Source organism: Symphalangus syndactylus, chromosome 13, assembly GCF_028878055.3.
Source record: "Symphalangus syndactylus isolate Jambi chromosome 13, NHGRI_mSymSyn1-v2.1_pri, whole genome shotgun sequence".
In the NCBI taxonomy this organism is placed as follows: domain Eukaryota; kingdom Metazoa; phylum Chordata; class Mammalia; order Primates; family Hylobatidae; genus Symphalangus; species Symphalangus syndactylus.
In genome coordinates, this window is record NC_072435.2 from 56,663,305 (window position 1) to 56,687,037 (window position 23,733).

Genomic DNA, 23,733 nt, shown 5'->3' on the forward strand with positions numbered 1-23,733 from the left:
TGAGTGATTGGCCGGGCGCGGTGGCTCACGCTTGTAATCCCAGCACTTTGGGAGGCCGAGGCGGGCGGATCACGAGGTCAGGAGATCGAGACCACGGTGAAACCCCGTCTCTACTAAAAAATACAAAAAATTAGCCGGGCGTGGTGGCGGGCACCTGTAGTCCCAGCTACTCGGAGAGGCTGAGGCAGGAGAATGGCGTGAACCCGGGAGGCGGAGCTTGCAGTGAGCCGAGATTGCGCCACTGCACTCCAGCCTGGGCGACAGAGCGAGACTCTGTCTCAAAAAAAAAAAAAAAAAAAAAAAAAAAATGAGTGATACTGGCCAGGTGTGGTGGCTGATGCCTGTAATCCCAGCACTTTGGGAGGCCAAGGCGGGCAGATCATTGGAGGTCAGTTCAAGACCAGCCTGACTAACATGATGAAACCCTGTCTCTACTAAAAATGCGAAGAAACTAGTCAGGTGTGGTGGCAGGTGCCTGTAATCCCAGCTACTTGGGAGGCTGAGGCAGGAGAATCACTTCAACCCAGGAGGCAGAGGTTGCAGTGAGCCAAGATCGTGCCACTGCACTGTAGCCTGTGCAATAGAACAAGACTCAGTCTCAAAAAAAAAAAAAAAAGAAAAAAAAGAGCGATACTGTTTTCAAAGCACATTGGGTGGGTTTCTGTGCATGTTATGAGTGACCATCACACTGCCAGCACCCATACATGGACCCAGAGGAAGGAATGACACTGGGCCCAGGTGATTCAGCCCATCTTCCTAGCTACAGTTTCCTCATAAGGTCCTGAGATTTGCACTTTCTTGCATGTCTGAATAAGAAAGAAAGCAATCCTATATATTGGATTATACCCTGCCATAAATATAAATACATAAATAAGAGGCCAGGCACCATGGCTCATTACCTGTAATCCCAGAGCTTTGGGAGGCCAAGGCAGAAGTATCACTTGAGCCTTGGGGTTCAAGACCAGCCTGGGCAACATAGCAAGACCCTGTCACTACAAAAAATAGGAAAATTAGCCAGGCTTGGTGGCACATACCTGTATTCCCAGCTATTCAGAAAGCTACAGTAGTAGGATTGTTTGAGCCCAGGAGTTCGAGGCTGCACTGCACTCCAGCCTGGGTGACAGACTGAGACCCTGTCTCTAAAAAATAAATAAATAGAACAGAAAGAAAGGAAAGGTATGTGGGCTGGGTGTGGTGGCTTATGCTTGTAATCCCACCACTTTGAGAGGCTGAGGTGGGAGGATCACTGGCACCCAGGAGCTTGAGACCAGCCTGAGCAACACTGCAAAATTGCTTCTTTACAAAAAATACAAATATTAGCCAGGCATGGTTGTGCATGTCTGCAGTCCCAGCTACTTGGGAGGCTGGGATGGGAGGACCACCTGAACCTGGAGAGGTTGAGGCTGCAGTGAGCCATGATCGTGCCACTGCACTCCAGCGACAGAATGAGACCCTGTCTCAAAAAAAAGAAAAGAAAAGCTATGTGGTGGCCAGGTGCGGTGGCTCATGCCTGTAATCCAGCACTATGGGAGGCCGAGGAGGGCAGATAACTTGAGGTCAGGAGTTTGAGACCAGCCTGGACAACAGGGAGAAACCCTGTCTCCACTGAAAAAAACAAAAATTAGCCAGGTATGGTGGCACCTGTAATCTCAGCTACTCGGGAAGCTGAGGCAGGAGAATCACTTGAACCCGGGCAGTGGAGGCTGCAGTGAGCCATGATGCCGCAACTCCAGACTGGGCGATAGAACAAGGCTCAGTCTCAAAAAAATAAAATAAAGTTATTGGGTGTTCTTTGCCTATTTTAAAGCTACAAGCAGTAAGAAAATTATGAGTAATACAGAAATAAAATCATGGACTTGGGTGTTTTGTCTGAATATATGAATTTGTCCCCAGTCTTTTTTACTTCCTTTTACTTTTTCTTTTCTTCACTTTTTTTTTTTTTTTTGAGACAGAATTTCGCTCTTGTTGCCCAGGATAGAGTGCAATGGCATGATCTTGGCTCACCGCAACCTCTGCCTCTTGGGTTCAAGTGATTCTCCTGCCTCAGCCTCCCGAGTAGCTGGGATTACAGGCATGCTCCACCACGCCTAGCTAATTTTGTATTTTTAGTAGAGACAGGGTTTCTCTAAGTTGGTCAGGCTGGTCTCGAACTCCTGACCTCAGGTGATCTGCCCGAGTTCTGGGATTATAGGCGTGAGCCACTGCACCTGGCTTCTCTTCCTTTTTCTTTGAGACAGTGTCTCATTCTGTCACCCAGGCTGGAGTGCCACAGTGCGAACTCTGCTCACTGCAACCTCTGCCTCCCGGGCTCAATTGATTCTCCCATATCAGCCTCTGGAGTAGCTGGGACTACACTCACCACTATGCCTGGCTAATCTTTGTATTTTTTGTAGAGGTAGTTTTGGCATGTTGCCCAGGCTGGTCTTGAACTCCTGGGCTCAAGTGATCCTCCCAGCGTGGCCTCCAAAAGTGCTGGGATTATGGACTTGAGCCACTTCGCCCAACTTTCTTTACTTTCTTTCTTTTTTTTTGAGAGAGAGAGTCTTTGTCGCCCAGACTGGAGTGCAGTAGCACAATCTTGGCTCACTGCAAATTCTACCTCTCAGGTTCAACTGATTCTCATGCCTCAGCCTCCTGAGTGCCTGGGACTATAGTCATGTGCCACCAAACCTGCCTAAATTTTTTTCTATTTTTAGTAGAGACGGAGTTTCACCATGTTGGCCAGGCTGGTCTCAAACTCCTGACCTCAGGTGATCTGCCCGCCTTGGCCTCCCAAAGTGCTGGGATTACAGACATGAGCCACCATGCCCGGCCCCAACCTTCTTTACTTTAAACATCTACATTTACATTCACAATGACAGTAGATGGTCAAATGATGACCTTGGGGTGCTGTAGAGCTTCAAGAAGCAGGGAGATTCCTTTCTCAAGGCAGGAAAGGGGCTAAAACATACAAGAACCTTCAAAATGAAAACTAAGACACTAGCAAAAATGTTTTGGACAGAATACCACGCATGCAGCTAAAAACAAAAAATTCTTTTTTTTTTTTTTTTTTTCTGGGATGGAGTCTGGCTCTGTTGTCCAGGATGGAGTGCAGTGGCACAATCTCTGCTACCTGCAAGCTCCTCCTCCTGGGTTCACGCCATTCTCCCACCTCAGCCTCCCCAGTAGCTGGGACTACAGGCGCCTACCACCATACCCGGCTAATTTTGCTTTTTTGTATTTTTAGTAGAGATAGAGTTTCACTGTATTAGCCAGGATGATCTTGATCTCCTGACCTCGTGATCGTGCTGGGATTACAGGCATGAGCCACAGTGCCTGGACTTTTTTTTTTTTGAGACGGAGTCTTGCTCTGTCGCCCAGGCTGGAGTGCAGTGGCGCAGTCTCGGCTCACTGCAACCTCTGCCTCCCGAGTTCAAGCGATTCTCCTACCTCAGCCTCCAGAGTAGCTGGCATTACAGGCGCACGCCAACACGCCTGCTGAATTTTTGTATTTTTGGTAGAGTTGGGGTTTCACCGTTTGGCCAGGTTGGTCTTGAACTCCTGACCTCAAATGATCCACCCACCTGGGCCTCCCAAAGTGCTGGGATTACAGGCGTGAGCCACTGAGCCCAGCAAAAACAAAAAATTCTAATGGTATAATGCTGGGTACATGTATCCTCCCATCCTAGTGTCCTTTGATCAGTGGTAGCCACTGTTACTTTGGGGAGTTTACTGGAGATAGAATACGTATATTAGAGTATATTTGTGGATGTACTTACTGTATCCATACATCATGCTGTAATAGCCACAATACATTCAGCTATTCATGTTTTCTTTTAACATAAACGGAAGCATCCTGTGTACTTTATCTCACTCTTGGCTGTGCTCTGTCAATCTGAAATCATGAGATTCAGGAAAATGTGATTAAGTATAGTTTTTGTTTGTTTTTTGAGACCGAGTCTCACTCTGTCACCAAGGCTGGAGTGCAGTGGCACGATCTCGGCTCATTGTAATCTCAGCCTCCTGAGTTCAAGCGATCCTCATGCCTCAGCCTCCCAAGTAGCTGGGACTACAGGCATGAGGCACCACACCTGGCCAATTTTTGTACATTTGGTAGAGACAGGGTCTCACCGTGTTGGCCAGGCTGGTCTCAAACTCCTGATCTCAGATGATCCACTTGCCTTGGCCTCCCAAAGTGCTGGGATTACAGGCGTGCGCCACTGCACTCACCCTGATTAAGTATAGTTTACTATGTTTATTTATCCTCAAACATTCCAAAGCTTGAGGATAGCCACCCAGAAACACCAATTCCAAATGTATAGGGTCAACATTCCAAAGTGGGGCCCAGGCATGATGGCTCACGCCTATAATGCCAACACTGTGGGAGGCTGAGGTGGGAGGATCACTTGAGCCCAGGAGTTTGAGACCAGCCTTAGCAACACAGTGAGACCTGGTCTCTACAAAAAATAAAATAATTAGTTGAGCGTTGTCAACTAGAAGTCCCAGCTACTTGGGAGGCTGAGGTGAGAGGAAGGCTGCAGTGAGCCAGGATCCGGCTACTGCACTCCAGCCTGGGTGTCAAAATGAGATACTGTCTCAAAAATGAAAGCAAAAACACAAAAAAAGCATTCCAAAGTGGAGAAGTTACGGTTTCACTTATATAGGCAGAGACATACAATCCTTACAGTGGCTTGACTAGCTATAAGATGCTACATTCCAAGGAAGATTGCTTTATTACTCTGTGAGGGGTGTACCCGCCTGAGGAAGTCTTATCTCTGCCCTGTTTGGTCTTAGTTATTTCTAGGGTAAAAGGGGCAGAAGGTACAGCTGCTCGCCATGTGATTCATGCTGCATAACCACATTCCTCTCAAGTTTCAGGATCATTTAAAATTCCAACAGCAGCTGGGCGTGGTGGCTGGTGCCTGTAGTCCCAGTACCAGGGACGTTGAGGCTGGAGGATTGCCTCAGCCCAGTAGTTTGAGGCTGCAGTGAGCTATGATTGCATCACTGCACACTGACCCTGCCTCTAAAAAATAATAATATCAACAAAAAAGTTCCAATGGCTTTACGTTTGAATTATTTAATTCCACAACTCATTTATCAACATATGTTGCAGATAACTCATGGGGAGTTTAAAATACTCATAGTATTGTCACAGGTTATAGGTTTTTCTGATTACCTATTGCTATAATGAATTATCCCATATCTTTCTGTTGTTGTTGTTAGAGACAGGGTCTTGCTATGTTGCCCAGGCTGGCCTCTGATTCCTGGGCTCAAGTGATCCTCCTGTTTCACCCTCCCAAGTACTATCACTAAACCTGGCTAATTGCTTCATATCTTTTTTTTTTTTTTTTCCCTTAGAGACAGGGTCTCTATAGACAGAGATCCTCTCTATAGGAGCAATAGGGATGCCAATCAATTCTGTTTTAGGACAGATCCTGGGATTACAGGCGTGCGCCACTGCACTCACCCTGATTAAGTATGGTTTACTATGTTTATTTATCCTCAAACATTCCAAAGCTTGAGGATAGCCACCCAGAAACACCAATTCCAAATGTATAGGGTCAACATTCCAATGGGAATGCCAATCCCTCAACGTGGGATTACAGGTAGGATTTCTGACATTAGGGTCCTAAGACTGTTCAAGAATTGATTTGGCACTTTGGGAGGCCAAGACGGGCGGATCATGAGGTCAGGAGTTTGAGACCAGCCTAGGCAACATTGTGAAACCCCCGTCTCTACTAAAAATAAAAAAAAATTAGCTGGGCATGGTGGTGGGCACCTGTAGTCCTAGCTACTCGGGAGGCTGAGGCAGGAGAATTGCTTGAACCCAGGAGGCGGAGGCTGCAGTGAACCAAGACTGCACCACTGCACTCCAACATGGGTGACACAGCGAGACTCCGTCTCCAAAAAAAAAAAATGGATTTCGGCCAGGCGCAGTGGCTCACGTCTGTAATTCCAGCACTTTGGGAGGCCGAGGTGGGTGGATCACTTGATGCCAGGAGTTTAAGACCAGCCTGGCCAACAGGGTGAAACCCCACTTCTACTAAAAATACAAAAACTAGCTGGGCACGGTGGCAGGTGCCTGTAATCCCAGCTACTAGGGAGGCTGAGGCAGGAGAATCGCTTGAACCCGGGAGGCAGATGCAGTGCACCGAGATCCTGCCACTGCACTCCAGCCTGGGCAACAGAGTGAGACTCCGGTTAAAAAAAAAAAAAAACTGATTTGAATCTCCATTGTTCCTATAGACAGGATCTCTGACTTTAGAATCATAAGGCTTTTGTTTAAGGAACCCTTAAGATGTTTTTCAGATCTCTGAATTCCAGCGAAACAAGTACCAAGAGAGAGCCGTCTCAAAAAACAAACAAACAAAAAAACACTAGCCCCGAATTCCGTGAGGAGGTGGATTTGAGGTTTCCTCTTATCTCCTCTTTTGGTGGCCCTAGGATTAAACTTCTTTCTCTGCTGCCACATGTTATCTCTAGGCATTCATGTGCCTAATAGGCAATGAACCTATTACGATTACAGTGTTTTCCCCCACCTCCAAGAATAAAGTGAAACCCCAGAACTGCTTATGCCCTGCTGGTGGGAATGTAAATTTCTTCAGCTTTTGTAATTGAAAATTACAATGAAGGCCCGGTGCGGTGGCTCATGCCTGCAATCCCAGCACTTTGGGAGGCTGAGGTGGGTGGATCACCTGAGGTCAGGAGTTTGAGACCACTGGCTGGGCGCGGTGGCTCACGCTTGTAATCCCAGCACTTTGGGAGGCCAAGGCGGGCAGATCACGAGGTCAGGAGATCGAGACCACGGTGAAACCCCGTCTCTACTAAAAATACAAAAAAATTAGCCGGGCGTGGTGGCGGGCGCCTGTAGTCCCAGCTACTCGTAGAGGCTGAGGCGGGAGAATGGCGTGAACCCGGGAGGCAGAGCTTGCAGTGAGCCGAGATCGCGCCACTGCACTCCAGCCTGGGTGACAGAGCGAGACTCCGTCTCACAAAAAAAAAAAAAAAAGGAGTTTGAAACCAGCCTTGCCAATATTGCGAAACCCCGTCTCTACTAAAAAAATACAAAAATTAGCCAGGTGTGGTGGCGCACGCCTGTAGTCCCAGCTACTCAGGAGGCTGAGGCAGGAGAATCGCTTGAACCCAGGAGGCAGAGGTTGCAGTGAGACGAGATCGCACCATTGCAGTCCAGCTTGGGCAACAGAGTGAGACTCTGTCTAAAAGAAAATAAACTAGCGGGGCATGGTGGCTCACGCTTGTAATCCCAGCACTTTGGGAGGCCAAGGTGGGCAGATCACGAGGTCAGGAGATCGAGGCCATCCTGGCTAACATGGTGAAACCCCGTCTCTACTAAAAAATACAAAAAATTAGCCGGGCGTGGTGGTGGGCGCCTGTAGTCCCAGCTACTCGGGCGGCTGAGGCAGGAGAATGGCATGAACCAGGGAGGCGGAGCTTGCAGTGAGCCGAGATTGCGCCACTGCACTCCAGCCTGGGTGACAGAGCGAGACTCCGTCTCAAAAAAAAAAAGAAAATAAACTAAAAAAAAAAAAAAAGAAAATTACAATTAAATTACAATTACAACTGAAAGCAGTTGGAGAGATTTCCTGAAGAACTTAAAACAGAACTACCATTAGACCCAGCAATCCCATTACTGGGTATATACCCAAAGGAATATAAGTTGTTCTACCATAAAGACAAATGCATGCATATATTCATTGAGGCACTACTCACAATAGCAGAGACATGGAACCAACCTATATGCCCACAAACGGTGGACTGGATAAAGAAAATATGGTCCACATACACCATGGAACACTACACAACCATAAAAAAAGAACAAGACTGGCCGGGCATGGTAGCTCACGCCTGTAATCCCAGCACTTTGGGAGGCTGAGACGGGCAGATCACGAGGTCAGGAGATTGAGACCATCCTGGTTAACACAGCAAAACCCCGCCTCTACTAAAAATACAAAAAATTAGCCGGGTGTGGTGGCAGGCGCCTGTAGTCCCAGCTACTTGGGAGGCTGAGGCAAGAGAATGGCGTGCCTGGGGGACAGAGTGAAACTCCGTCTCAAAAAAAAAAAAAAGAAACAACAAGACCATGTCCTTTGCAGCAACATAGATGCAGCTGGAGGCCATTATCCTAAACAAACTAATGCAGGAACAGAAAACCAAATACTGCATGTTCTCACATATAAGTGGGAGCTAAACATTGAGCACACATGGACATAAAGAAGGGAACGACAGGGGCCAGGCACAGTGGCTCACGCCTGTAATCCCAGCACTTTGGAACGCTGAGGCGGGTGGATCACTTGAGGTCAGGAGTCCAAGACCAGCCTGGCCAACATGGTGAAACCCAGTCTCTACTAAAAATACAAAAAAAAAAAAAAAAAAGGCCAGGCACGGTGGCTCACATCTGTAATCCCAGCACTTTGGGAGGCCGAGGTGGACGGATCGCCTGAGATGGGGAGTTCGAGACCAGCCTGACCAACATGGACAAACCCTGTCTCTACTAAAAAAAAAAAAAAAAACACAAAATGAGCCAAACAGGGCCGGGCGCGGTGGCTCACGCCTGTAATCCCAGCACTTTGGGAGGCCGAGGCGGGCGGATCACGAGGTCAGGAGATCGAGACCATCCTGGCTAACAGGTGAAACCGCGTCTCTACTAAAAATACAGAAAAATTAGCCGGGCGTAGTGGCGGGCGCCTGTAGTCCCAGCTACTTGGGAGGCTGAGGCAGGAGAATGGCGTGAACCTGGGAGGCGGAGCTTGCAGTGAGCCGAGATGGCGCCACTGCACTCCAGCCTGGGCGACAGAGCGAGACTCCGTCTCAAAAAAAAAAAAAAAAAAATGAGCCAAACATAGTGGCGCATGCCTGTAATCCCAGCTAATAGGGAGGCTGAGGCAGGAGAATCGCTTGAACCTGGGAGGCGGAGGTTGAGGTGAGCCGAGATCATGCCACTGCACTCCAGCCTGGGCAACAAGAGCGAAACTCTGTCTCAAAAAAAAAACAAAAAAAAACAAAACCACCACAACAACCAACCAAACAAACAAAAATTTAGCAGGGTGTGGTGGGGTGGATGCCTATAATCCCAGCTACTCAGGAGGCTGAGGCAGGAGAATCACTTGAACCTGGTAGGCGGAGGTTGCAGTGAGCTGAGATCGCGGCCACTGCACTCCAGCCTGGGCGACAGAGCGAGACTCTGTCTCAAAAAAAACAAACAAACAAAAAAAGGGAATAACACCAGGCCCTACTTGAGGGTGGACCTACTTGATGGTGGAAGGTACGAGGAGGGTGAGGATTGGAAAAACTACCTATTGGGTACTATGCTTATTACCTGGGGAGGAAATAATCTGTAATCCAAATCCCTTGCGACATGCAATTTACCTATATAACAAACCTGCATATGTACCCCTGAACCCAAAAGTAAAAAATAATAATAATAAAAATAAAGTGAAGCCCCACGGGGCGAGCATGAAATCTGGGAGCTCAGCCATTTCCCTGGAGGTGGCTGCGTGGGCGGTGGGAGTGGACGGGGCTGGGCAGTGACTGCTGCCAGGGCAGAGGGCTGGCGCGAGGCACGGGGGGTAGGGGGCTGGGCAGGCATCCGTGTCTCCTCGCAGGGAACAGTTGGGTGGCTTCCAGCTTATGCCAGGAGTCTCCTCCTCACCCGCACATCGCGAGGCTAGGATGGGATGTCGTGGCTGCCAAATCTTCCGAGGCAACTCCTGCCTGGGACGGCCTCCCACAGCACAGGCCTGAGAATCCGAAGCGCAGGCTCGGGCTGCTGGGACACCTTCCCCCGCCCGCAGACCCAGCCTTCCAGCATCACCGGGGTTCGCGGAGGAGAAAGAGGAAAGGCGTTTGGCCTGCCAAGGCCGCCGTAGCGAGGGGGCGGGGCCCGGAAGAAGAGGATGGCGGCGCGGGACAGTGACAGCGAAGAGGATCTGGTCAGCTATGGGACTGGGCTGGAGCCTCTGGAAGAAGGTGCGGGCCGCCTGGGCCGGCAGAGCCTGTGGAAAACAGGCCAAGGGCCCAGGATTCGGGCCACAAAAGCACAAGTCAGTGCTGGACCGTTGTTAGATCGTTCCCAGCGCTGGGAACACGGCCGCGAGGGAGGCGTTAGCCGCGCTCTCGGGGTGCTCACCTTCTGCAGCGACAGAGAGAGATTTACAGGGACGGGAGACACAAGCGTGGCCGAACAAGGGGGCGGCGAGATAGAAACAAGAAAATGACGGAATAGGTGGTGTGAGAGCGGGGGGTGCTCAGGCAGTGTCTTCCCTGAGAGAGGACGTTTGAGCTCAGACTTGAAACCGAGGAAGAAAACAACCATGAGCAAATCTGGAGGGAAAGCATTTCAGGCAGAAGGAACATAAAGTGCAAAGGCCCTGAAGTGGGAGCCAGTTTAGGAAATTGAGGGGCAGGCAGGACGGGTATGGTTGCAGCAGACGACAGCGGGGGAGACAGGTAGAAAAGAATGTCAGAGGCCGGGCGCGGTGGCTCACGCTTGTAATCCCAGCACTTTGGGAGGCCGAGGCGGGCGGATCACGAGGTCAGGAGATCGAGACCATCCTGGCTAACACGGTGAAACCCCGTCTCTACTAAAAATACAAAAAATTAGCTGGGCGTGGTGGCGGGCGCCTGTAGTCCCAGCTACTCGGGAGGCTGAGGCAGGAGAATGGCGCAAACCCTGGAGCTTGCAGTGAGCCGAGATCGCGCCACTGCACTCCAGCCTGGGCGACAGAGCGAGACTCTGTCTCAAAAAAAAAAAAAAAAAGAATGTCAGAGGGGCTGACAGGGGCTGGATCTTGGTAGGGTAAAGAGTTTGGATCTTGTACTAAGTGCAGGATTAGGGTTAGGGTTAGTGTCATGGGAAATTACACAGGGAGGGAGATATACATATATATGATTTTTAGAGACAGGGTTTTGCTCTGTTTCCCGGGCTGGTCTTGAACTCCTGACTTCAAGTGATCCTCTTGCTTCTGCCTCCCAAAGTGCAGGGATTACAGGTGTGAGCCACTGTACTCGGCCAATTTTTAATATTATTCTATCTTTGATGTTGAGAATACACTGGTTGGCGATGGGTAAGAGTGAAGCAGGGAGATTAGCAAAAAGAGGTCAGGAGATGATGGTGGCATGGATGGGACAGTTAGCAGTGGCGGTGGTGTGTAATGGTCTGGGTGAAGATATATTTTGAAAGCAGAGCTGACCATACTTGCTGGTGGAATGTGGGGGTGAGAGGCAAGATGAATCAAGGTTCTCTCCTGTGTTTCTGGTCTGTTCCACTTAATGACTTGACTTGTTTAGCAAGTTATGTATTGAGTGTCCAGTAAGGGCTGTTGGCTGTGCTAGCCCTGTGGCGAATGCAGAGGAAGAATGGTGGAATCATTGGGCCACAATTTATTTGCAGACCTCCTGTTGGTGGGGGTCCCCTCCCTTTTTTCACCCTGACCACATCCTGCCAGGTTGATTGTACTTCTGGGATATCTCCACTTATGCCCCCGTTATTTCCTACAAACAGTTCTGGTGGAAACTTCTGCTGGATACTGGCCCTTCTTCTACCCTCGGCTTACAAAAAGTTGAGAAAGGGGCCAGGCACAGTGGTTCACACCTGTAATCCCAGCACTCTGGGAGGCTGAAGTGGGAGGATCGCTTGAGGTCAGGAGTTTGAGACCAGCCTGGGCATTGTAGTGAGACTCTGTCTGTAACAAACAAACAAACAAACAAAAGAAACAAAAGGCTGAGAAAGGCTAGTCTTCCGAATGCTTTTTATGTGTTTGAAGTCAGCTGTTCCATTTTCTTAAGACATCTCTGTTCTACACTCACTATCCCAAGTTCTTTTTTTGTAGAGACAGGGTCTTGCTGTGTTGACCATGCTGGTTTCAAACTCCTGACCTCAAGCGATGCTCTCACCTTGGCTTCGCAAAGTGCTGGATTGCATGCATGAGCCACAATGCCCAACATTTTTTATTTTAAAAATAGAGATGAGGCCAGGCGTGGTGGCTCACGCCTGTAATCCCAGCACTTTGGGAGGCCAAGGCGGGCAGATCACGAAGTCAGAAGATCCTAACCATCGTGGCTAACATGGTGAAACCCTGTCTCTACTAAAAATACAAAAAAAAAATTAGCTGGGCGTGGTGGGGGGCTCCTGTAGTCCCAGCTACTCAGGAGGCTGAGGCAGGAGAATGGCGTGAGACCGGGAGGCAGAGCTTGCAGTGAGCCAAGATGGCGCCACTGCACTCCAGCCTGGGCAACAGAGCGAGACTCTGTCTCAAAAAAAAAAAAAAAAAGTAGAGATGGGATCCTTCTGTGTTGCTCAGGCTGATCTTGAACTCCTGGCCTCAAGTAGTCTTCCCAGCTCAGCTTCTTAAAGTGTTGGAATTACAGGCATGACTCTCTACACCTGGCCCTAACCATGTTTTTTTTTTTTTTTTTTTTGACAGAGTCTCTCTCTGTTGTCCAGGCTGGAGCTCAGTGGCGCCATCTCGGCTCACTGCAACCTCCACCTTCCAGGTTCAAGCAATTCTCCTGCCTCAGCCTCTCAAGTAGCTGGGATTATAGGTACATTCCACTACGCCTGGCTAATTTTTGTATTTTTAGTAGAGACAGGATTTCGCCATGTTGGCCAGGCTGGTCTTGAACTCCTTAGCTCAAGCGATCCATCTGCCTTCACCTCCCAAAGTGCTGGAATTACAGGCGTGAGCCATCGCGCGTGGCCCCCAACCTTGCTTTTGAAGTAGAAGGAAAGGACATGGATTTGTAGACTTTGTTTTTCTGGACTAAAAACATCCTTTAACTTCTCAGTAATACAAGTTTTTGAGGATTGATTCATTGTCTTCTAAGCACTTTTTTTTGAGAGTTTTGCTCTTGTCACCCAGGCTGGTGTGCAATGGCACGATCTTGGCTCACTACAACCTCTGCCTCTCAGGTTCAAGGGATTCTCCAGCCTCAGCCTCCTGAGTAGCTGGGATTATAGGTGCCCACCACCATGCCCGGCTAATTTTTGTATTTTTAGTAGACACAAGGTTTCACCATATTGGCCAGGCTGGACTCGAATTTCTGACCTCAGGTGATCTGCCTGCCTCGGCCTCCCAAAGTGCTGGGATTACAGGCATGAGCCACTGTGCCCAGCCAGTTTTCTAAGCACTTTGAAATTTAAATGCACTCTGTCTGTATTTTACAATATAACACACTAGACTAATAATTATTTTTACTCCCTGCTTTGAAGTTTTAGTGACAGGTTAGACAGGCATTGGTAGAGGAGAACTCTATTTTAATTAAAATTGCTGGCCCTGACAGAAAGATTTATTAGTTAAGAGTTAGCCAGGGAGCCTAGTGACAGTGGCTGAACTTTACGGACACATAGGCCTTCTAATCTGGAAAGAAGGGGGCCAGATACCTGTTCTTTCCTTAGACACTTCCACTTGGTTCTAGAATTCATATCTACAGCTCATTCTATACCCAGATTAATTTTAGGGCCAATTTTCTCCTCCTTAATGCTGTGACTCTCACACTTAAAACTAACCATGGCTTCCCTCGCCCCCAGGACATACCATAAACCCTGCAGCACCGTGTTCAAGGCCCCCTGCACTGTCTGCCTTTCTGGTTCCATCTTCCGCTCATTCCTTGGCCTCCTGTTAGACTGGACTTTCTCAATACACCTGACCTTGCCCCCCCCCTTTTTTTTTTTTTTTTGAGATGGAGTCTTGCTCTGCCTCCCAGGCTGGAGTGCAATGGCGCGATCTTTGCTCACTGCAACCGCCACCTCCCAGGTTCAAGCGATTCTCCTGCCTCAGCCTCCTGAGTAGCTGAGCTTACGGGTGCGTGCCACCACGCCTGGCTAATTTTTGTATTTTTAGTAGAGGCAGGGTTTCAGGATGTTGGCCAGGCTGGTCTTGAACTCCTGACCTCAGGTGATCTGCCCGCCTTGGCCTCCCAAAGTGCTGGAATTACAGGCATGGGCCACTGTGCCCAGCGACTTTGCCCTTTTATCCCTCCTTCTGTTTACTGGTGGGAGTCAGTGCCTCTGTCCTGTCCCTATCTGCAGCTATCAAAATTCTGCTTATTCCTAACGGTGGCGGATGTTGCAGACCTTCTCATTGACAAAAGTGCTCCAGTACGTGCAGATCTTCTCTGCTGGGCTCGGAGTGTCCTGAGAACAGGAGCAGAGTTTTGTTCAGTTTTCTACACCCCGGGTCTAGAAGGGCTGCTTGCATGGCAAGGCCCTCATCAACTTTTTGTTTTTGTTTTTGAGACAGAGTCTTGCTTTATCCCCCAGGCGGGAGTACAGTGGCATGATTATGGCTCACTGCAGCCTTGGCCTCCTGGGCTCAAGCGATCCTCCCAGCTCAGCACCCCCCAGCCCCCAGTAACCAGGACTACAGGCGCATACCACCATGCCCGGCTAATTTTAAAAATTGTGTCACTATGTTGCCCAGGCTGGTCTCAAACCACTGCTTCAAATGACTCAAACCACTCCTACCTGGGCCTCTCAAAGTGCTGGGATTACAGGTGTGAGCCACCGCACCTGACTCCCCCACCCTTTAAAAAAAAGTGTAACCATTAGCCAACCAGGGGCTCGTTGAACTTTTGGTCAGGGAATGAGAGGAAGCAACAGTATAGGAGGCATCTCTGGCTTGGAGACAGAGCTGAGATCTGGTTTCACCTTTGTGCTTATTAGCAGTGAGTCTCAGGGAAGTTACTTAATCAGTACCCTTATCAGGGTATGATAAATGAGATAATATGTACTAAAGGAAGGAATTAGTTGTCATTAGTAGCAGTAATTAGGACATGGCCTGGCTAAAATGCCGCCCACCTCCTTTCTGGAGTTGTTCCATCACTGGTTAGAGGTGGTGCCTTCTGTTTAGGAGACCTGTGGGAGCTAGTTGGCCACATTGCTTGGCCCTCATCATCTGCCGCCACAGGTTGCACTCAGTTGTCTGCAGATCTTATCTCCCCTTTGAGATCAGAAGCACTTCAAGAATAGCACCAAGCACTGGCAGCACCTGTTCCCTCTTACTATAGCCCAGTGGGACAGTTGGCAATGCCTGGAGACATTTTTGGTTGTCATGCCTGTGGGGCATAAGCTGCTGCTATAGGCCCAGGATGCTGCTGAACATCCTGCAGTGCACGGAACATTCCCCTGAAACAAAGAATTCTCCAGCACAAAATATGCTGAGATTGAGAAGCTCTGCCATAGCCAAGAATAATGCCAAGTGCATATATAGTAATGTAGTGTGTGTACTGCATTTCCATGAAATGGTGAACATCTTGGGTTGTGGGACTGAAGTTGTAATTTAGTCCTTTAGAGGGAAAAGACATTGTAGCTGATACTAACTGATTTCCCCCATGGCCAGGGACTGTGCTCAGCTGTTTACATATGATATTTAATCCTCGTTACCACCCTACAAAGATGGGCTTCTTTATTACCCTGATTTTACAGTTGTGGAGGCTGAGGCTTAGAGTGATGAAGTAACTTGTTCAAGATGACAATTTTTTTTTTTTTTTTTTTTTTGAGACAGAATCTCACTCTGTCACCCAGGCTAGAGTGCAATGGCATGATCTTGGCTCACTGCAACCTCCCCCTCATAGGTTCAAGCGATTCCCCTGCCTCAGCCTCCCGAATAGCTGGGATTACAGGCGCCTGCCACCATGCCTGGCTAATTTTTCGTATCTTAGTAGAGACGGGGTTTCACCCTGTTGGCCAGGCTGTTCTCAAACTCCTGACCTGAGGTGATCCACCCGCCTCAGCCTCTCAAAGTGCTGGGATTACAGGCGTGCGCCATCGCGCCCAGCTGATGACAAATCTTAACAAGTAGTAGAAGGGGATTTAAATTCAGATCTCTAGGTCTTTAAACTCCAGCGCCAGTAAAGGGAGTTGGCTTGAAACTCCAGAGCACTGTGACTCTCACCCCTTAATTCATACCCTTAACCACTGTATAACCTACTTCCTCTTGTGAACCTTTGAAAATAACTTGATTTTTTTTTTATTTTTTTAAAAAATTTAAATAAATTCAGGATTTTGAATTACAGTTGATAAAATGAGGCAGTAATTTGTGCCATAGTACCTGGGACTTTAAACCTAAGGAATTGTTAGGCTAGGCCTAAAATGTATTAGATTAAATTCCCTTGCTTGTGTGATGTCACAACCCAGCCGTTTCAACAAAGTAGGAAAAGGGATAGATTTAAAGAACACTGTGGAATCAGGAGATTCACAGAAATTAAGGAAACTCTTAGGAGTTGGGGAAAATAGGAAATATCAAAGGAAAAATGCCGGATTCAGGGATGGTATGAAGTTCTAGAAAAGGTATGGAAGTGTTTCTCTCCTTGCCACGTGCCACCCCAGCTTCTGTGCCCTTCATTTGAAGCCAGGAGATTTCAATTTCATCTGTCTGAACTCTCCTGACAATATAATTGTTTTTTTTTTTTTTTTTTGAGACGGAGTCTCGCTCTGTCGCCCAGGCTGGAGTGCAGTGGCGCGATCTCGGCTCACTGCAAGCTCTGCCTCCCGGGTTCACGCCATTCTCCTGCCTCAGCCTCTCCGAGTAGCTGAGACTACAGGCGCCCGCCACCACGCCCGGCTAATTTTTTGTATTTTTAGTAGAGACGGGGTTTCACCGTGGTCTCGATCTCCTGACCTCGTGATCCGCCCGCCTCGGCCTCCCAAAGTGCTGGGATTACAAGCGTGAGCCACCGCGCCCGGCCTATAATTGTTTTTTTTTTGGCGGGGAGAAGTCTCGCTCTGTCTCCCAGGCTGGAGTGCAATGGTGTGATCTCGGCTCACCGCAACCTTCACCTCTCAGGTTCAAGCAATTCTCCTGCCTCAGCCTCCTAAGTAGCTGGGATTACAGGTGTCTGCCACCATACCTGGTTAATTTTTGTATTTGTTAGTAGAGCCGGGATTTTGCCATGTTGACCAGGCTTTGCAATGGAATTTAGTAGGAAAAGAGGGCAATCATTATAACATAAGCTTATAAAATATATTGTTTTCTAGGCTATATAAAGTAGTAAAGTCTAGGAATAACAATTTAAATGATTATGTTTGAATTATAAGAAGTAAAAAATTTATGATGTTTAAAAGGTGACATTTTCCCTAAATTTGAACTGAGCATTTCCTTCTCTCTTTTTCATTAAAAAAAAAATTTTTTTTTTTTAGGTGAAAGACCAAAGAAACCAATCCCTCTTCAGGATCAGACTGTCAGAGATGAAAAAGGAAGGTATAAACGATTCCACGGGGCCTTTAGCGGAGGTTTCTCTGCTGGATACTTCAATACTGTTGGCTCAAAAGAAGGTATGATTTTCCTAACTGTAGCTATTATACCATTAAAGCAAATGATCAAAATATTGATTCTCCCTCACCCTTGCTTTTTTTTTTTTGAGATGGAGTCTCACTCTTTCGCCCAGGCTGGAGTGCTGTTGTGTGATCTCGGCTTACTGCAACCTCCACCTCCCAGGTTAAGCGATTCGGGTTAAGCGATTCTCCTGCCTCCGCCTCCCAGTTAGCTGGGATTACAGGCGCATGCCACTACGCCCGGCTAATTTGAAAAAAATACTTTTGGTAGAGACAGGAGTTTCACCATGTTGGCCAGGCTGGTCTCAAACTCTTGACCTTGAGTGATCTGCCCACCTTGGCCTCCAAAAGTGCTGGGATTACAGGTGTGAGCCACTGCACCCGGCCACCTTTGCTTTTTTTTTTTGAAATGGAGTCTTGCACTGTTGCCCAGGCTGGAGGGCAGTGGCATGATCTTGGCTCACTGTAACCTCCGCCTCCTGGGTTCAATCGATTCTCCTGCCTCAGCCTCCCCCGTAGGTGGAATTACAGGCGCCTGCCACCAAGCCCAGCTAATTTTTTTTGTATTTTTAGTAGAGACAGGGTTTCACTATGTTGGCCAATGTGGTCTCTAACTCCTGGCCTCAGGTGATCCACCTGTCTCGGCCTCCCAAAGTGCTGGGATTACAGGTGTGAGCCACCGTGCTCAGCTTTCTCTGAACATACACTGTAACCTCTTGTGTTCTTTGGATATTTGGATGTTTCCAGAGTCAACTTGTATCTTGTTCATTGATTGCAACCTTATGGTGAAAGAGTTTTCTTCCACTTTGTAAAAAAATGCATACCTTCTAATCAGATGATTAAATGATGATAATGACTTCGGTTTTTATTATGTCTTGCCATTCATGAAATACTCTTACACAGTCTTTCAGTTAATCATTGACTGTCTCTCGTGACTCAGTGAGAGGAGGGCAGGTGTCACAGGGATCTTTCGATGAGGCCACCAAGGGTCAGAGAGGTTAAGGAACCAGCATGGTGTTAGTGCTGAGGGAAGAGCCACCAGGTGCCCTCTTTAGACACTGGGGACCATAGCAAGACTGGCTCCTCAGTGCTCTCTACCTGGGGAAAAGTCAGTTAAATATTTTATGTTATGTACTTTTATAAATGCCAAGTTGTTTAAAGTATTATATGTTTTAAGATATATTAATCTAGAAGCATTTTTTTGAACTGGAAGAAATGGCTTTCTATATCTCAGTTATGAATGGAAGATGAACTGATTTTATTACATGTGCTGCCGAAGTGAGCACGGAAGATGAATTGATTAACTCACATAGCAATTATCAAGAAAAAGGTGGGCTAGATCTTTTATAATTTTTTTTTTTTTTCCTGAGATGTAGTCTCGCTCTGTCGCCCAGGCTGGAGTGCAATGGCACGACCTCGGCTCACTTCAACCTCCGCCTCCTGGGTTCAAGCGATTCTCCTGCCTCAGCCTCCCGAGTAGCTGGGACTACAGGCGACTGCCACCACACCCAGCTGATTTTTGTATCTTAGTAGAGATGGGGTTTCACCATGTTGTTCAGGCTGGTCTCGAACTCCTGACCTCAAGTGATCCACCCGCCTCAGCCTCCCCAAGTGCTGGGATTACAGGCGTGAGCCACTGTGCCCGGCCTTACCATTTTATTTAATTAATTTATTTATTTTTTGAGACAGGGTCTCACTCTGTTGCCCAGGCTTTAGTGCAGTGGTGCGCCTACTGAGAGTAGACCTTCCCCAGATGCCTCAGCTCACAAGACCCTTGGAGAGAATCAGGAAGGAGGTGCATCCCTCTTAGAGAAAACTAAACAACTTTATATGCAGAGGTTACAGACATATGTGACCTCCAGAGCATTCCCTGTTTGTAGACATGGGGCATGCTCGGTAACCATGGTCAGGGAACAAGGCCATCAGTTATAGGATTCCAGTGTCTGTTGGAACTGGGGGCCTGGCAGAGCCAATGCCCTTGGACCTGCCAGGTTGAGTCTTTGGCCAGGATACCCTGAATGTTGCCTGGATTCCTTCTGTTACTCTCTCTTTATCCATCGTGACTGATTAGAACACCTTGACATCATATCTTTACCCTTGATCTTAGCCAAAAGACCTAGAAGCGATGACATCATTTCTTTAGATATGTTAATATGACAGTGGAGGTTGCTGGTCTCAGGTCCTTCATTTTAAGGTGACCTTGCATCTGTCCGCTCAGATCTGCTGTGTTCATTTCATAGTTTAACTTTCAATGTGTAATTCTTTATCTCTTGGTTTCACTTTCTTATGGGGAAACCTTAATGTATCCACTAAGTTTTGCATCAGGGGATACAGGGATTAATAAGAAATTTATGTGGAATAATTATGTCTATATAAGCAGTGAGATGGGAAGTAGCTAAGAGTTTATAGTTATTGGGAGTTTCAAGTCCATACATGTTATTTAATCATTTACTCATAGATCCAAATACTCTCTAGGATTGTAAAGTTCTAAACTCTTTTTTTTTTCAGGATGGACACCCTCTACCTTTGTGTCTTCACGACAGAACAGAGCAGACAAATCTGTTCTTGGTCCTGAAGATTTTATGGATGAAGAGGTGGGTGTGCAAAACTTTAATTGCCAATTAGCTGGTGGGACAGGTCTAGTTGGCCTCTGTAAGTGCCTTCTCTCTCCCTAGAAGGTCCAATGTACAATTTCCTCTTTGTTTGTAAGGCTTTATCTTTTAGGTATTTGATGTACAGTGTCATGTACATCAGTAGAGTCTTGTTCATTGGAGGAGCATTTTATACTGGGGCCAATTTCTAAAATCAAGAGTGTAAGGGGAAAGTCATATACAGACAATTTACTTGAAAAGCCTCCATTGCCTCAAAAGCTCAGTATCTATGGTGCTGGGTCTGCAGCTTTCCACAGTAACTCTCAGGCACACTGCAGTAAAGAACTGTGAGTGACTGCACTAAAATTAAATTTCTGCTACCTTAAAACCTGGTCGTGGATTCACCCATGATAAAGATTAAATAGGGAGGGAGAGCATCAGGAAGAATAGCTAATGCATGCTGGGCTTAATGCCTAGGTGATGAGTTGCTCTGTGCAGCAAACCTCCATGACACACGTTTACCTGTGTAACAAACCTGCACATCCTGCACATGTACCCTGGAACTTAAAATAAAAGTTGAAGGAAAAAAAAGATTAAATAAAACATTTATATCAGCATGCGTTAGGCTGCAGGTAAGAGGGAAGGTGGTCTCCTTCCTTTTTTGAGTAGCATCATCTAGAAGGAAACATATCTCATGTAGCAAGAAGTCTAGATGTGCTGAGACTCCAGGCTCTCTCTTCTCAATCTTCTGCTGGCAGCTTGTCTTTTTTTTTTGAGGAGTCTCGCTCTGTCGCCCAGGCTGGAGTGCAGTGGTGCGATCTCGGCTCACTGCGAGCTCCGCCTCCCGGGTTCACGCCATTCTCCTGCCTCAGCCTCCTGAGTAGCTGGGACTACAGGTGCCCACCACTATGCCCGGCTAATTTTTTGTATTTTTAGTAGAGACGGAGTTTCACCGTGTTAGCCAGGATGGTCTCGATCTCCTGACCTTGTGATCCGCCCGCCTCAGCCTCCCAAAGTGCTGGGATTACAGGTGTGAGCCACTGCGCCTGGCTGGCAGCTTGTCTTTATACTACCTCTCCTTATGATTGCAAAATGGCTGTAGTAGTTCCAGGTGGCACATCCAGGATGACGTTGCCCAAGATAACTTTCCTCTTGGTCCCTTTCCTTTTCTTTTTTTTTTTTTTACCTGAGACGGAATCTTGCTCTGTTGCCCAGGCTGGAGTGCAGTGGCGCTATCTCACTGCAACCTCTGCCTGCCAGGTTCAAGTGATTCTCCTGCCTCAGCCTCCCAAGTAGCTGGGATTACAGGCACATGCACCACCATGCCCAGCTAATTTTTGTATTTTTAGTAGAGATGGGGTTTCACCATATTGGCCAGGCTGGTCTCGGACTCCTGACCTCAGGTGATCCACCCACCTCGGCCTCCCAAAGTCCTGGGATTACAGGTGTGAGCCACCACACCCGGCAGTCTCTTTTCTTAAAAGCAAAGTAGCTTTTCATATAAATCCTACCATGAATTTTCTCTACATTTGCTTGCACAAATTGCTTTACATGCCCATTCCTAACGCAGTCCCTGGCAAGGAAAGTGGGATCAAAATGACTGGCTTAGATAAGACACAAAGCCCCACTTCCTAATCCTGCCTCCCCAACACTGGGAGTACCACTCCTGCAGTGTGTGCCTAGACAACATCAGGACTCTGCAAGGAAAGAGGAAACGTGACAATGGTTGGACAGGCAGCCAGCAACATCTGCTCCAGTAAAGGCAAAGGCACCTGACTCTAGGCCTGGCACTCACACTTGCGAATGCTTGCTGGCTGGGACTCCAAGCTTGTCCCCTTCATGCTGACCTTTGAGATACTGTCGAGAAGAACACGGCTCTTACTTCCTGTCTTCCCAGCTTGGTCATGCTCGGGGTGGCCCTGATGAGCAGCGACTATCATGCCCTGCCCTTGGCCCCTGGCTTTAACTTGTGTGAGGATGAGTTTCTAAAGTCAGTGTGAGGCCGGGCACAGTAGCTCATGCCTGTAATCCCAGCACTTTGGGAGGCTGAGGCAGGTGGATCACCTGAGGTCAGGAGTTTGAGACCAGCCTGACCAACATAGCGAAATCCCATCTCTACTAAAAACACAAAAAATTAGCCGGGCATGGTGGTGTGTGCCTGTAATCCCAGCTACTTGGGAGGCTGAGGCAGGAGAATCACTTGAATCCGGGAGGCAGAGGTTGCAGTGAGCCCAGATTGCGTCGTTGCACTCCAGCCTGGGCAACAAGAGAGAAACTGTCTCAAAAAAATAAATAAAAAAAAAAATAAAGTTAGTGTGTATGTCTGTCGCTCTGCTGATCCAGACCTAAATTTTGTAGATTTAACTTTTTTTAACAGAAATAAAACTATGTGATGTATTGTGTATAGTCACTTTCCAAATAATTCTGTTTGAATTTTTTTGAAGGATCTTAGTGAATTTGGGATAGCACCTAAAGCGATTGTCACCACAGACGATTTTGCCTCCAAAACCAAAGACAGAATACGAGAAAAGGCCAGGCAGTTGGCCGCTGCCACTGCCCCTATTCCTGGAGCCACCCTCCTTGATGACCTCATAACGCCAGCAAAGTGAGCATTTCCTTTTGACTGTTGTGATCTTAGCACCGGTTTTTGCATATGTATGATTCTCTTGCTGAGGGATTGTTTGATTGCAAGTAAGACAAGCCTTCTTAGGCTCAAAGTCTAAGTGAAAAAGGGGGTTTTGCCTAAAGGATCTTGCACTGTCACTGCACGGAGAGATTAAGAACTCCAGCCACTAGCTGTGCTGCTGGGACTCGCAGAGGCTGGAGAGCTGTTAGGAATTGCAGTAACTTCTCCCATCACCCCTCCAGACCTTATAGCCTCGCTCCTGTCTGCCTCCTTCTACCCTCACTTTCTTTGTATCTCCTTGTGCTCCTGGGCTTGTGGCCTGATATGGCAGCCTTAGACCTTCAGGGATTCTCAGGCCACATGTTTGGCAAGGACTGTCTAGAGTCCCTGTGATCCCATCATAAAGGCCCAGAAGAGAGGTCATCTGATTGACTTCCCCAGTTCAGGCGTGCACCCCAGTGCAGCCTGCTGTGGCTGGAATGGCAGGGTCACGCCAGTTGTAATGTGGGTGAGGGCAAGGGCCCCGGCAAGACAGGCCTAGGAACTGAGCAGGAACTCAGAAGCCGCTTATTTCATATTCTTTGTTAATGTTATTTTGAAAAGTTCATTTTCAATGCCTTGCTATCCTAGATTATCTGTTGGTTTCGAATTGCTAAGAAAAATGGGTTGGAAAGAAGGACAAGGAGTTGGTCCTCGAGTAAAGAGACGGCCACGCCGACAGAAACCTGGTGTGTATGTTAATTGATTAACTGGTATCACTGCTTCTGCGTACTGTTTTTTTTTTTTTTTTGAGACAGAGTCTTGCTCTGTTGCCCAGGCTGGAGTGCAGTGGTACGATCCCGGCGCACTGCAGCCTTGACCTCTTGGGCTCAAGTGATCCTTCCACATCAGCCCCGCAAGTAGCTGGGACCACAGGCATATGCCACTACACCAGGCTAATTTTTTGTATTTTTTGTAGAGACAGGGTTTTGCCATGTTGCCCAGGCCCAGGCTGAGGATTGCCTGAGCAAATTCCAATAAACAAAATAGCTGGGCCCAGTGGTATGTGCGTCTTTGAATGCTTTTTATGTGTAACACATGACAGCTTCCAGAAAGGCTGTGCTAGTTTATGCTTCTGCCAGCAGCATGTGAGAGTTCATGTTTCCTACCCTCCCCCAAACTGTCACAGTTTAACGTTATTACTTCTTCCTTATTTCTTGCCCTAAGTCTCCCCAGCCAGACTGTAAGTGACTCTTTGAGGGCAA

The 23,733-nt window shown here is 47.8% G+C and overlaps 2 protein-coding genes across 5 annotated transcripts in view; one reads left to right on the plus strand and one right to left on the minus strand.

The window, feature by feature from the left end:
- The window catches only part of RHPN2 (rhophilin Rho GTPase binding protein 2), a 106,944-nt gene extending 97,157 nt beyond the window's left edge, over positions 1–9,787 (minus strand). The window contains exons 1-2 of the mRNA XM_063614060.1: positions 9,653–9,787; positions 3,759–3,874 (exon numbers count right to left, since the gene is read on the minus strand). Coding sequence (XP_063470130.1) covers positions 3,759–3,795 — 37 coding nt within the window. The 5' untranslated portion in view covers positions 3,796–3,874; positions 9,653–9,787. The remainder of the gene's footprint in view (positions 1–3,758; positions 3,875–9,652) is intronic.
- The window catches only part of GPATCH1 (G-patch domain containing 1), a 50,658-nt gene continuing 36,604 nt past the window's right edge, over positions 9,680–23,733 (plus strand). The window contains exons 1-5 of one of the 4 annotated variants that reach the window (XM_055236182.2): positions 9,680–9,969; positions 17,138–17,272; positions 19,781–19,866; positions 22,308–22,468; positions 23,120–23,217. In XM_055236182.2, the coding sequence (XP_055092157.1) occupies positions 9,897–9,969; positions 17,138–17,272; positions 19,781–19,866; positions 22,308–22,468; positions 23,120–23,217 (553 nt within the window). In that variant the 5' untranslated portion in view covers positions 9,680–9,896. Of the gene's footprint in view, positions 9,970–10,024; positions 10,044–12,431; positions 12,544–17,137; positions 17,273–19,780; positions 19,867–22,307; positions 22,469–23,119; positions 23,218–23,733 lie in introns of those variants that run through there. The other 3 variants (XM_063614054.1, XM_063614056.1, XM_063614055.1) reach the window with 3 other exon arrangements.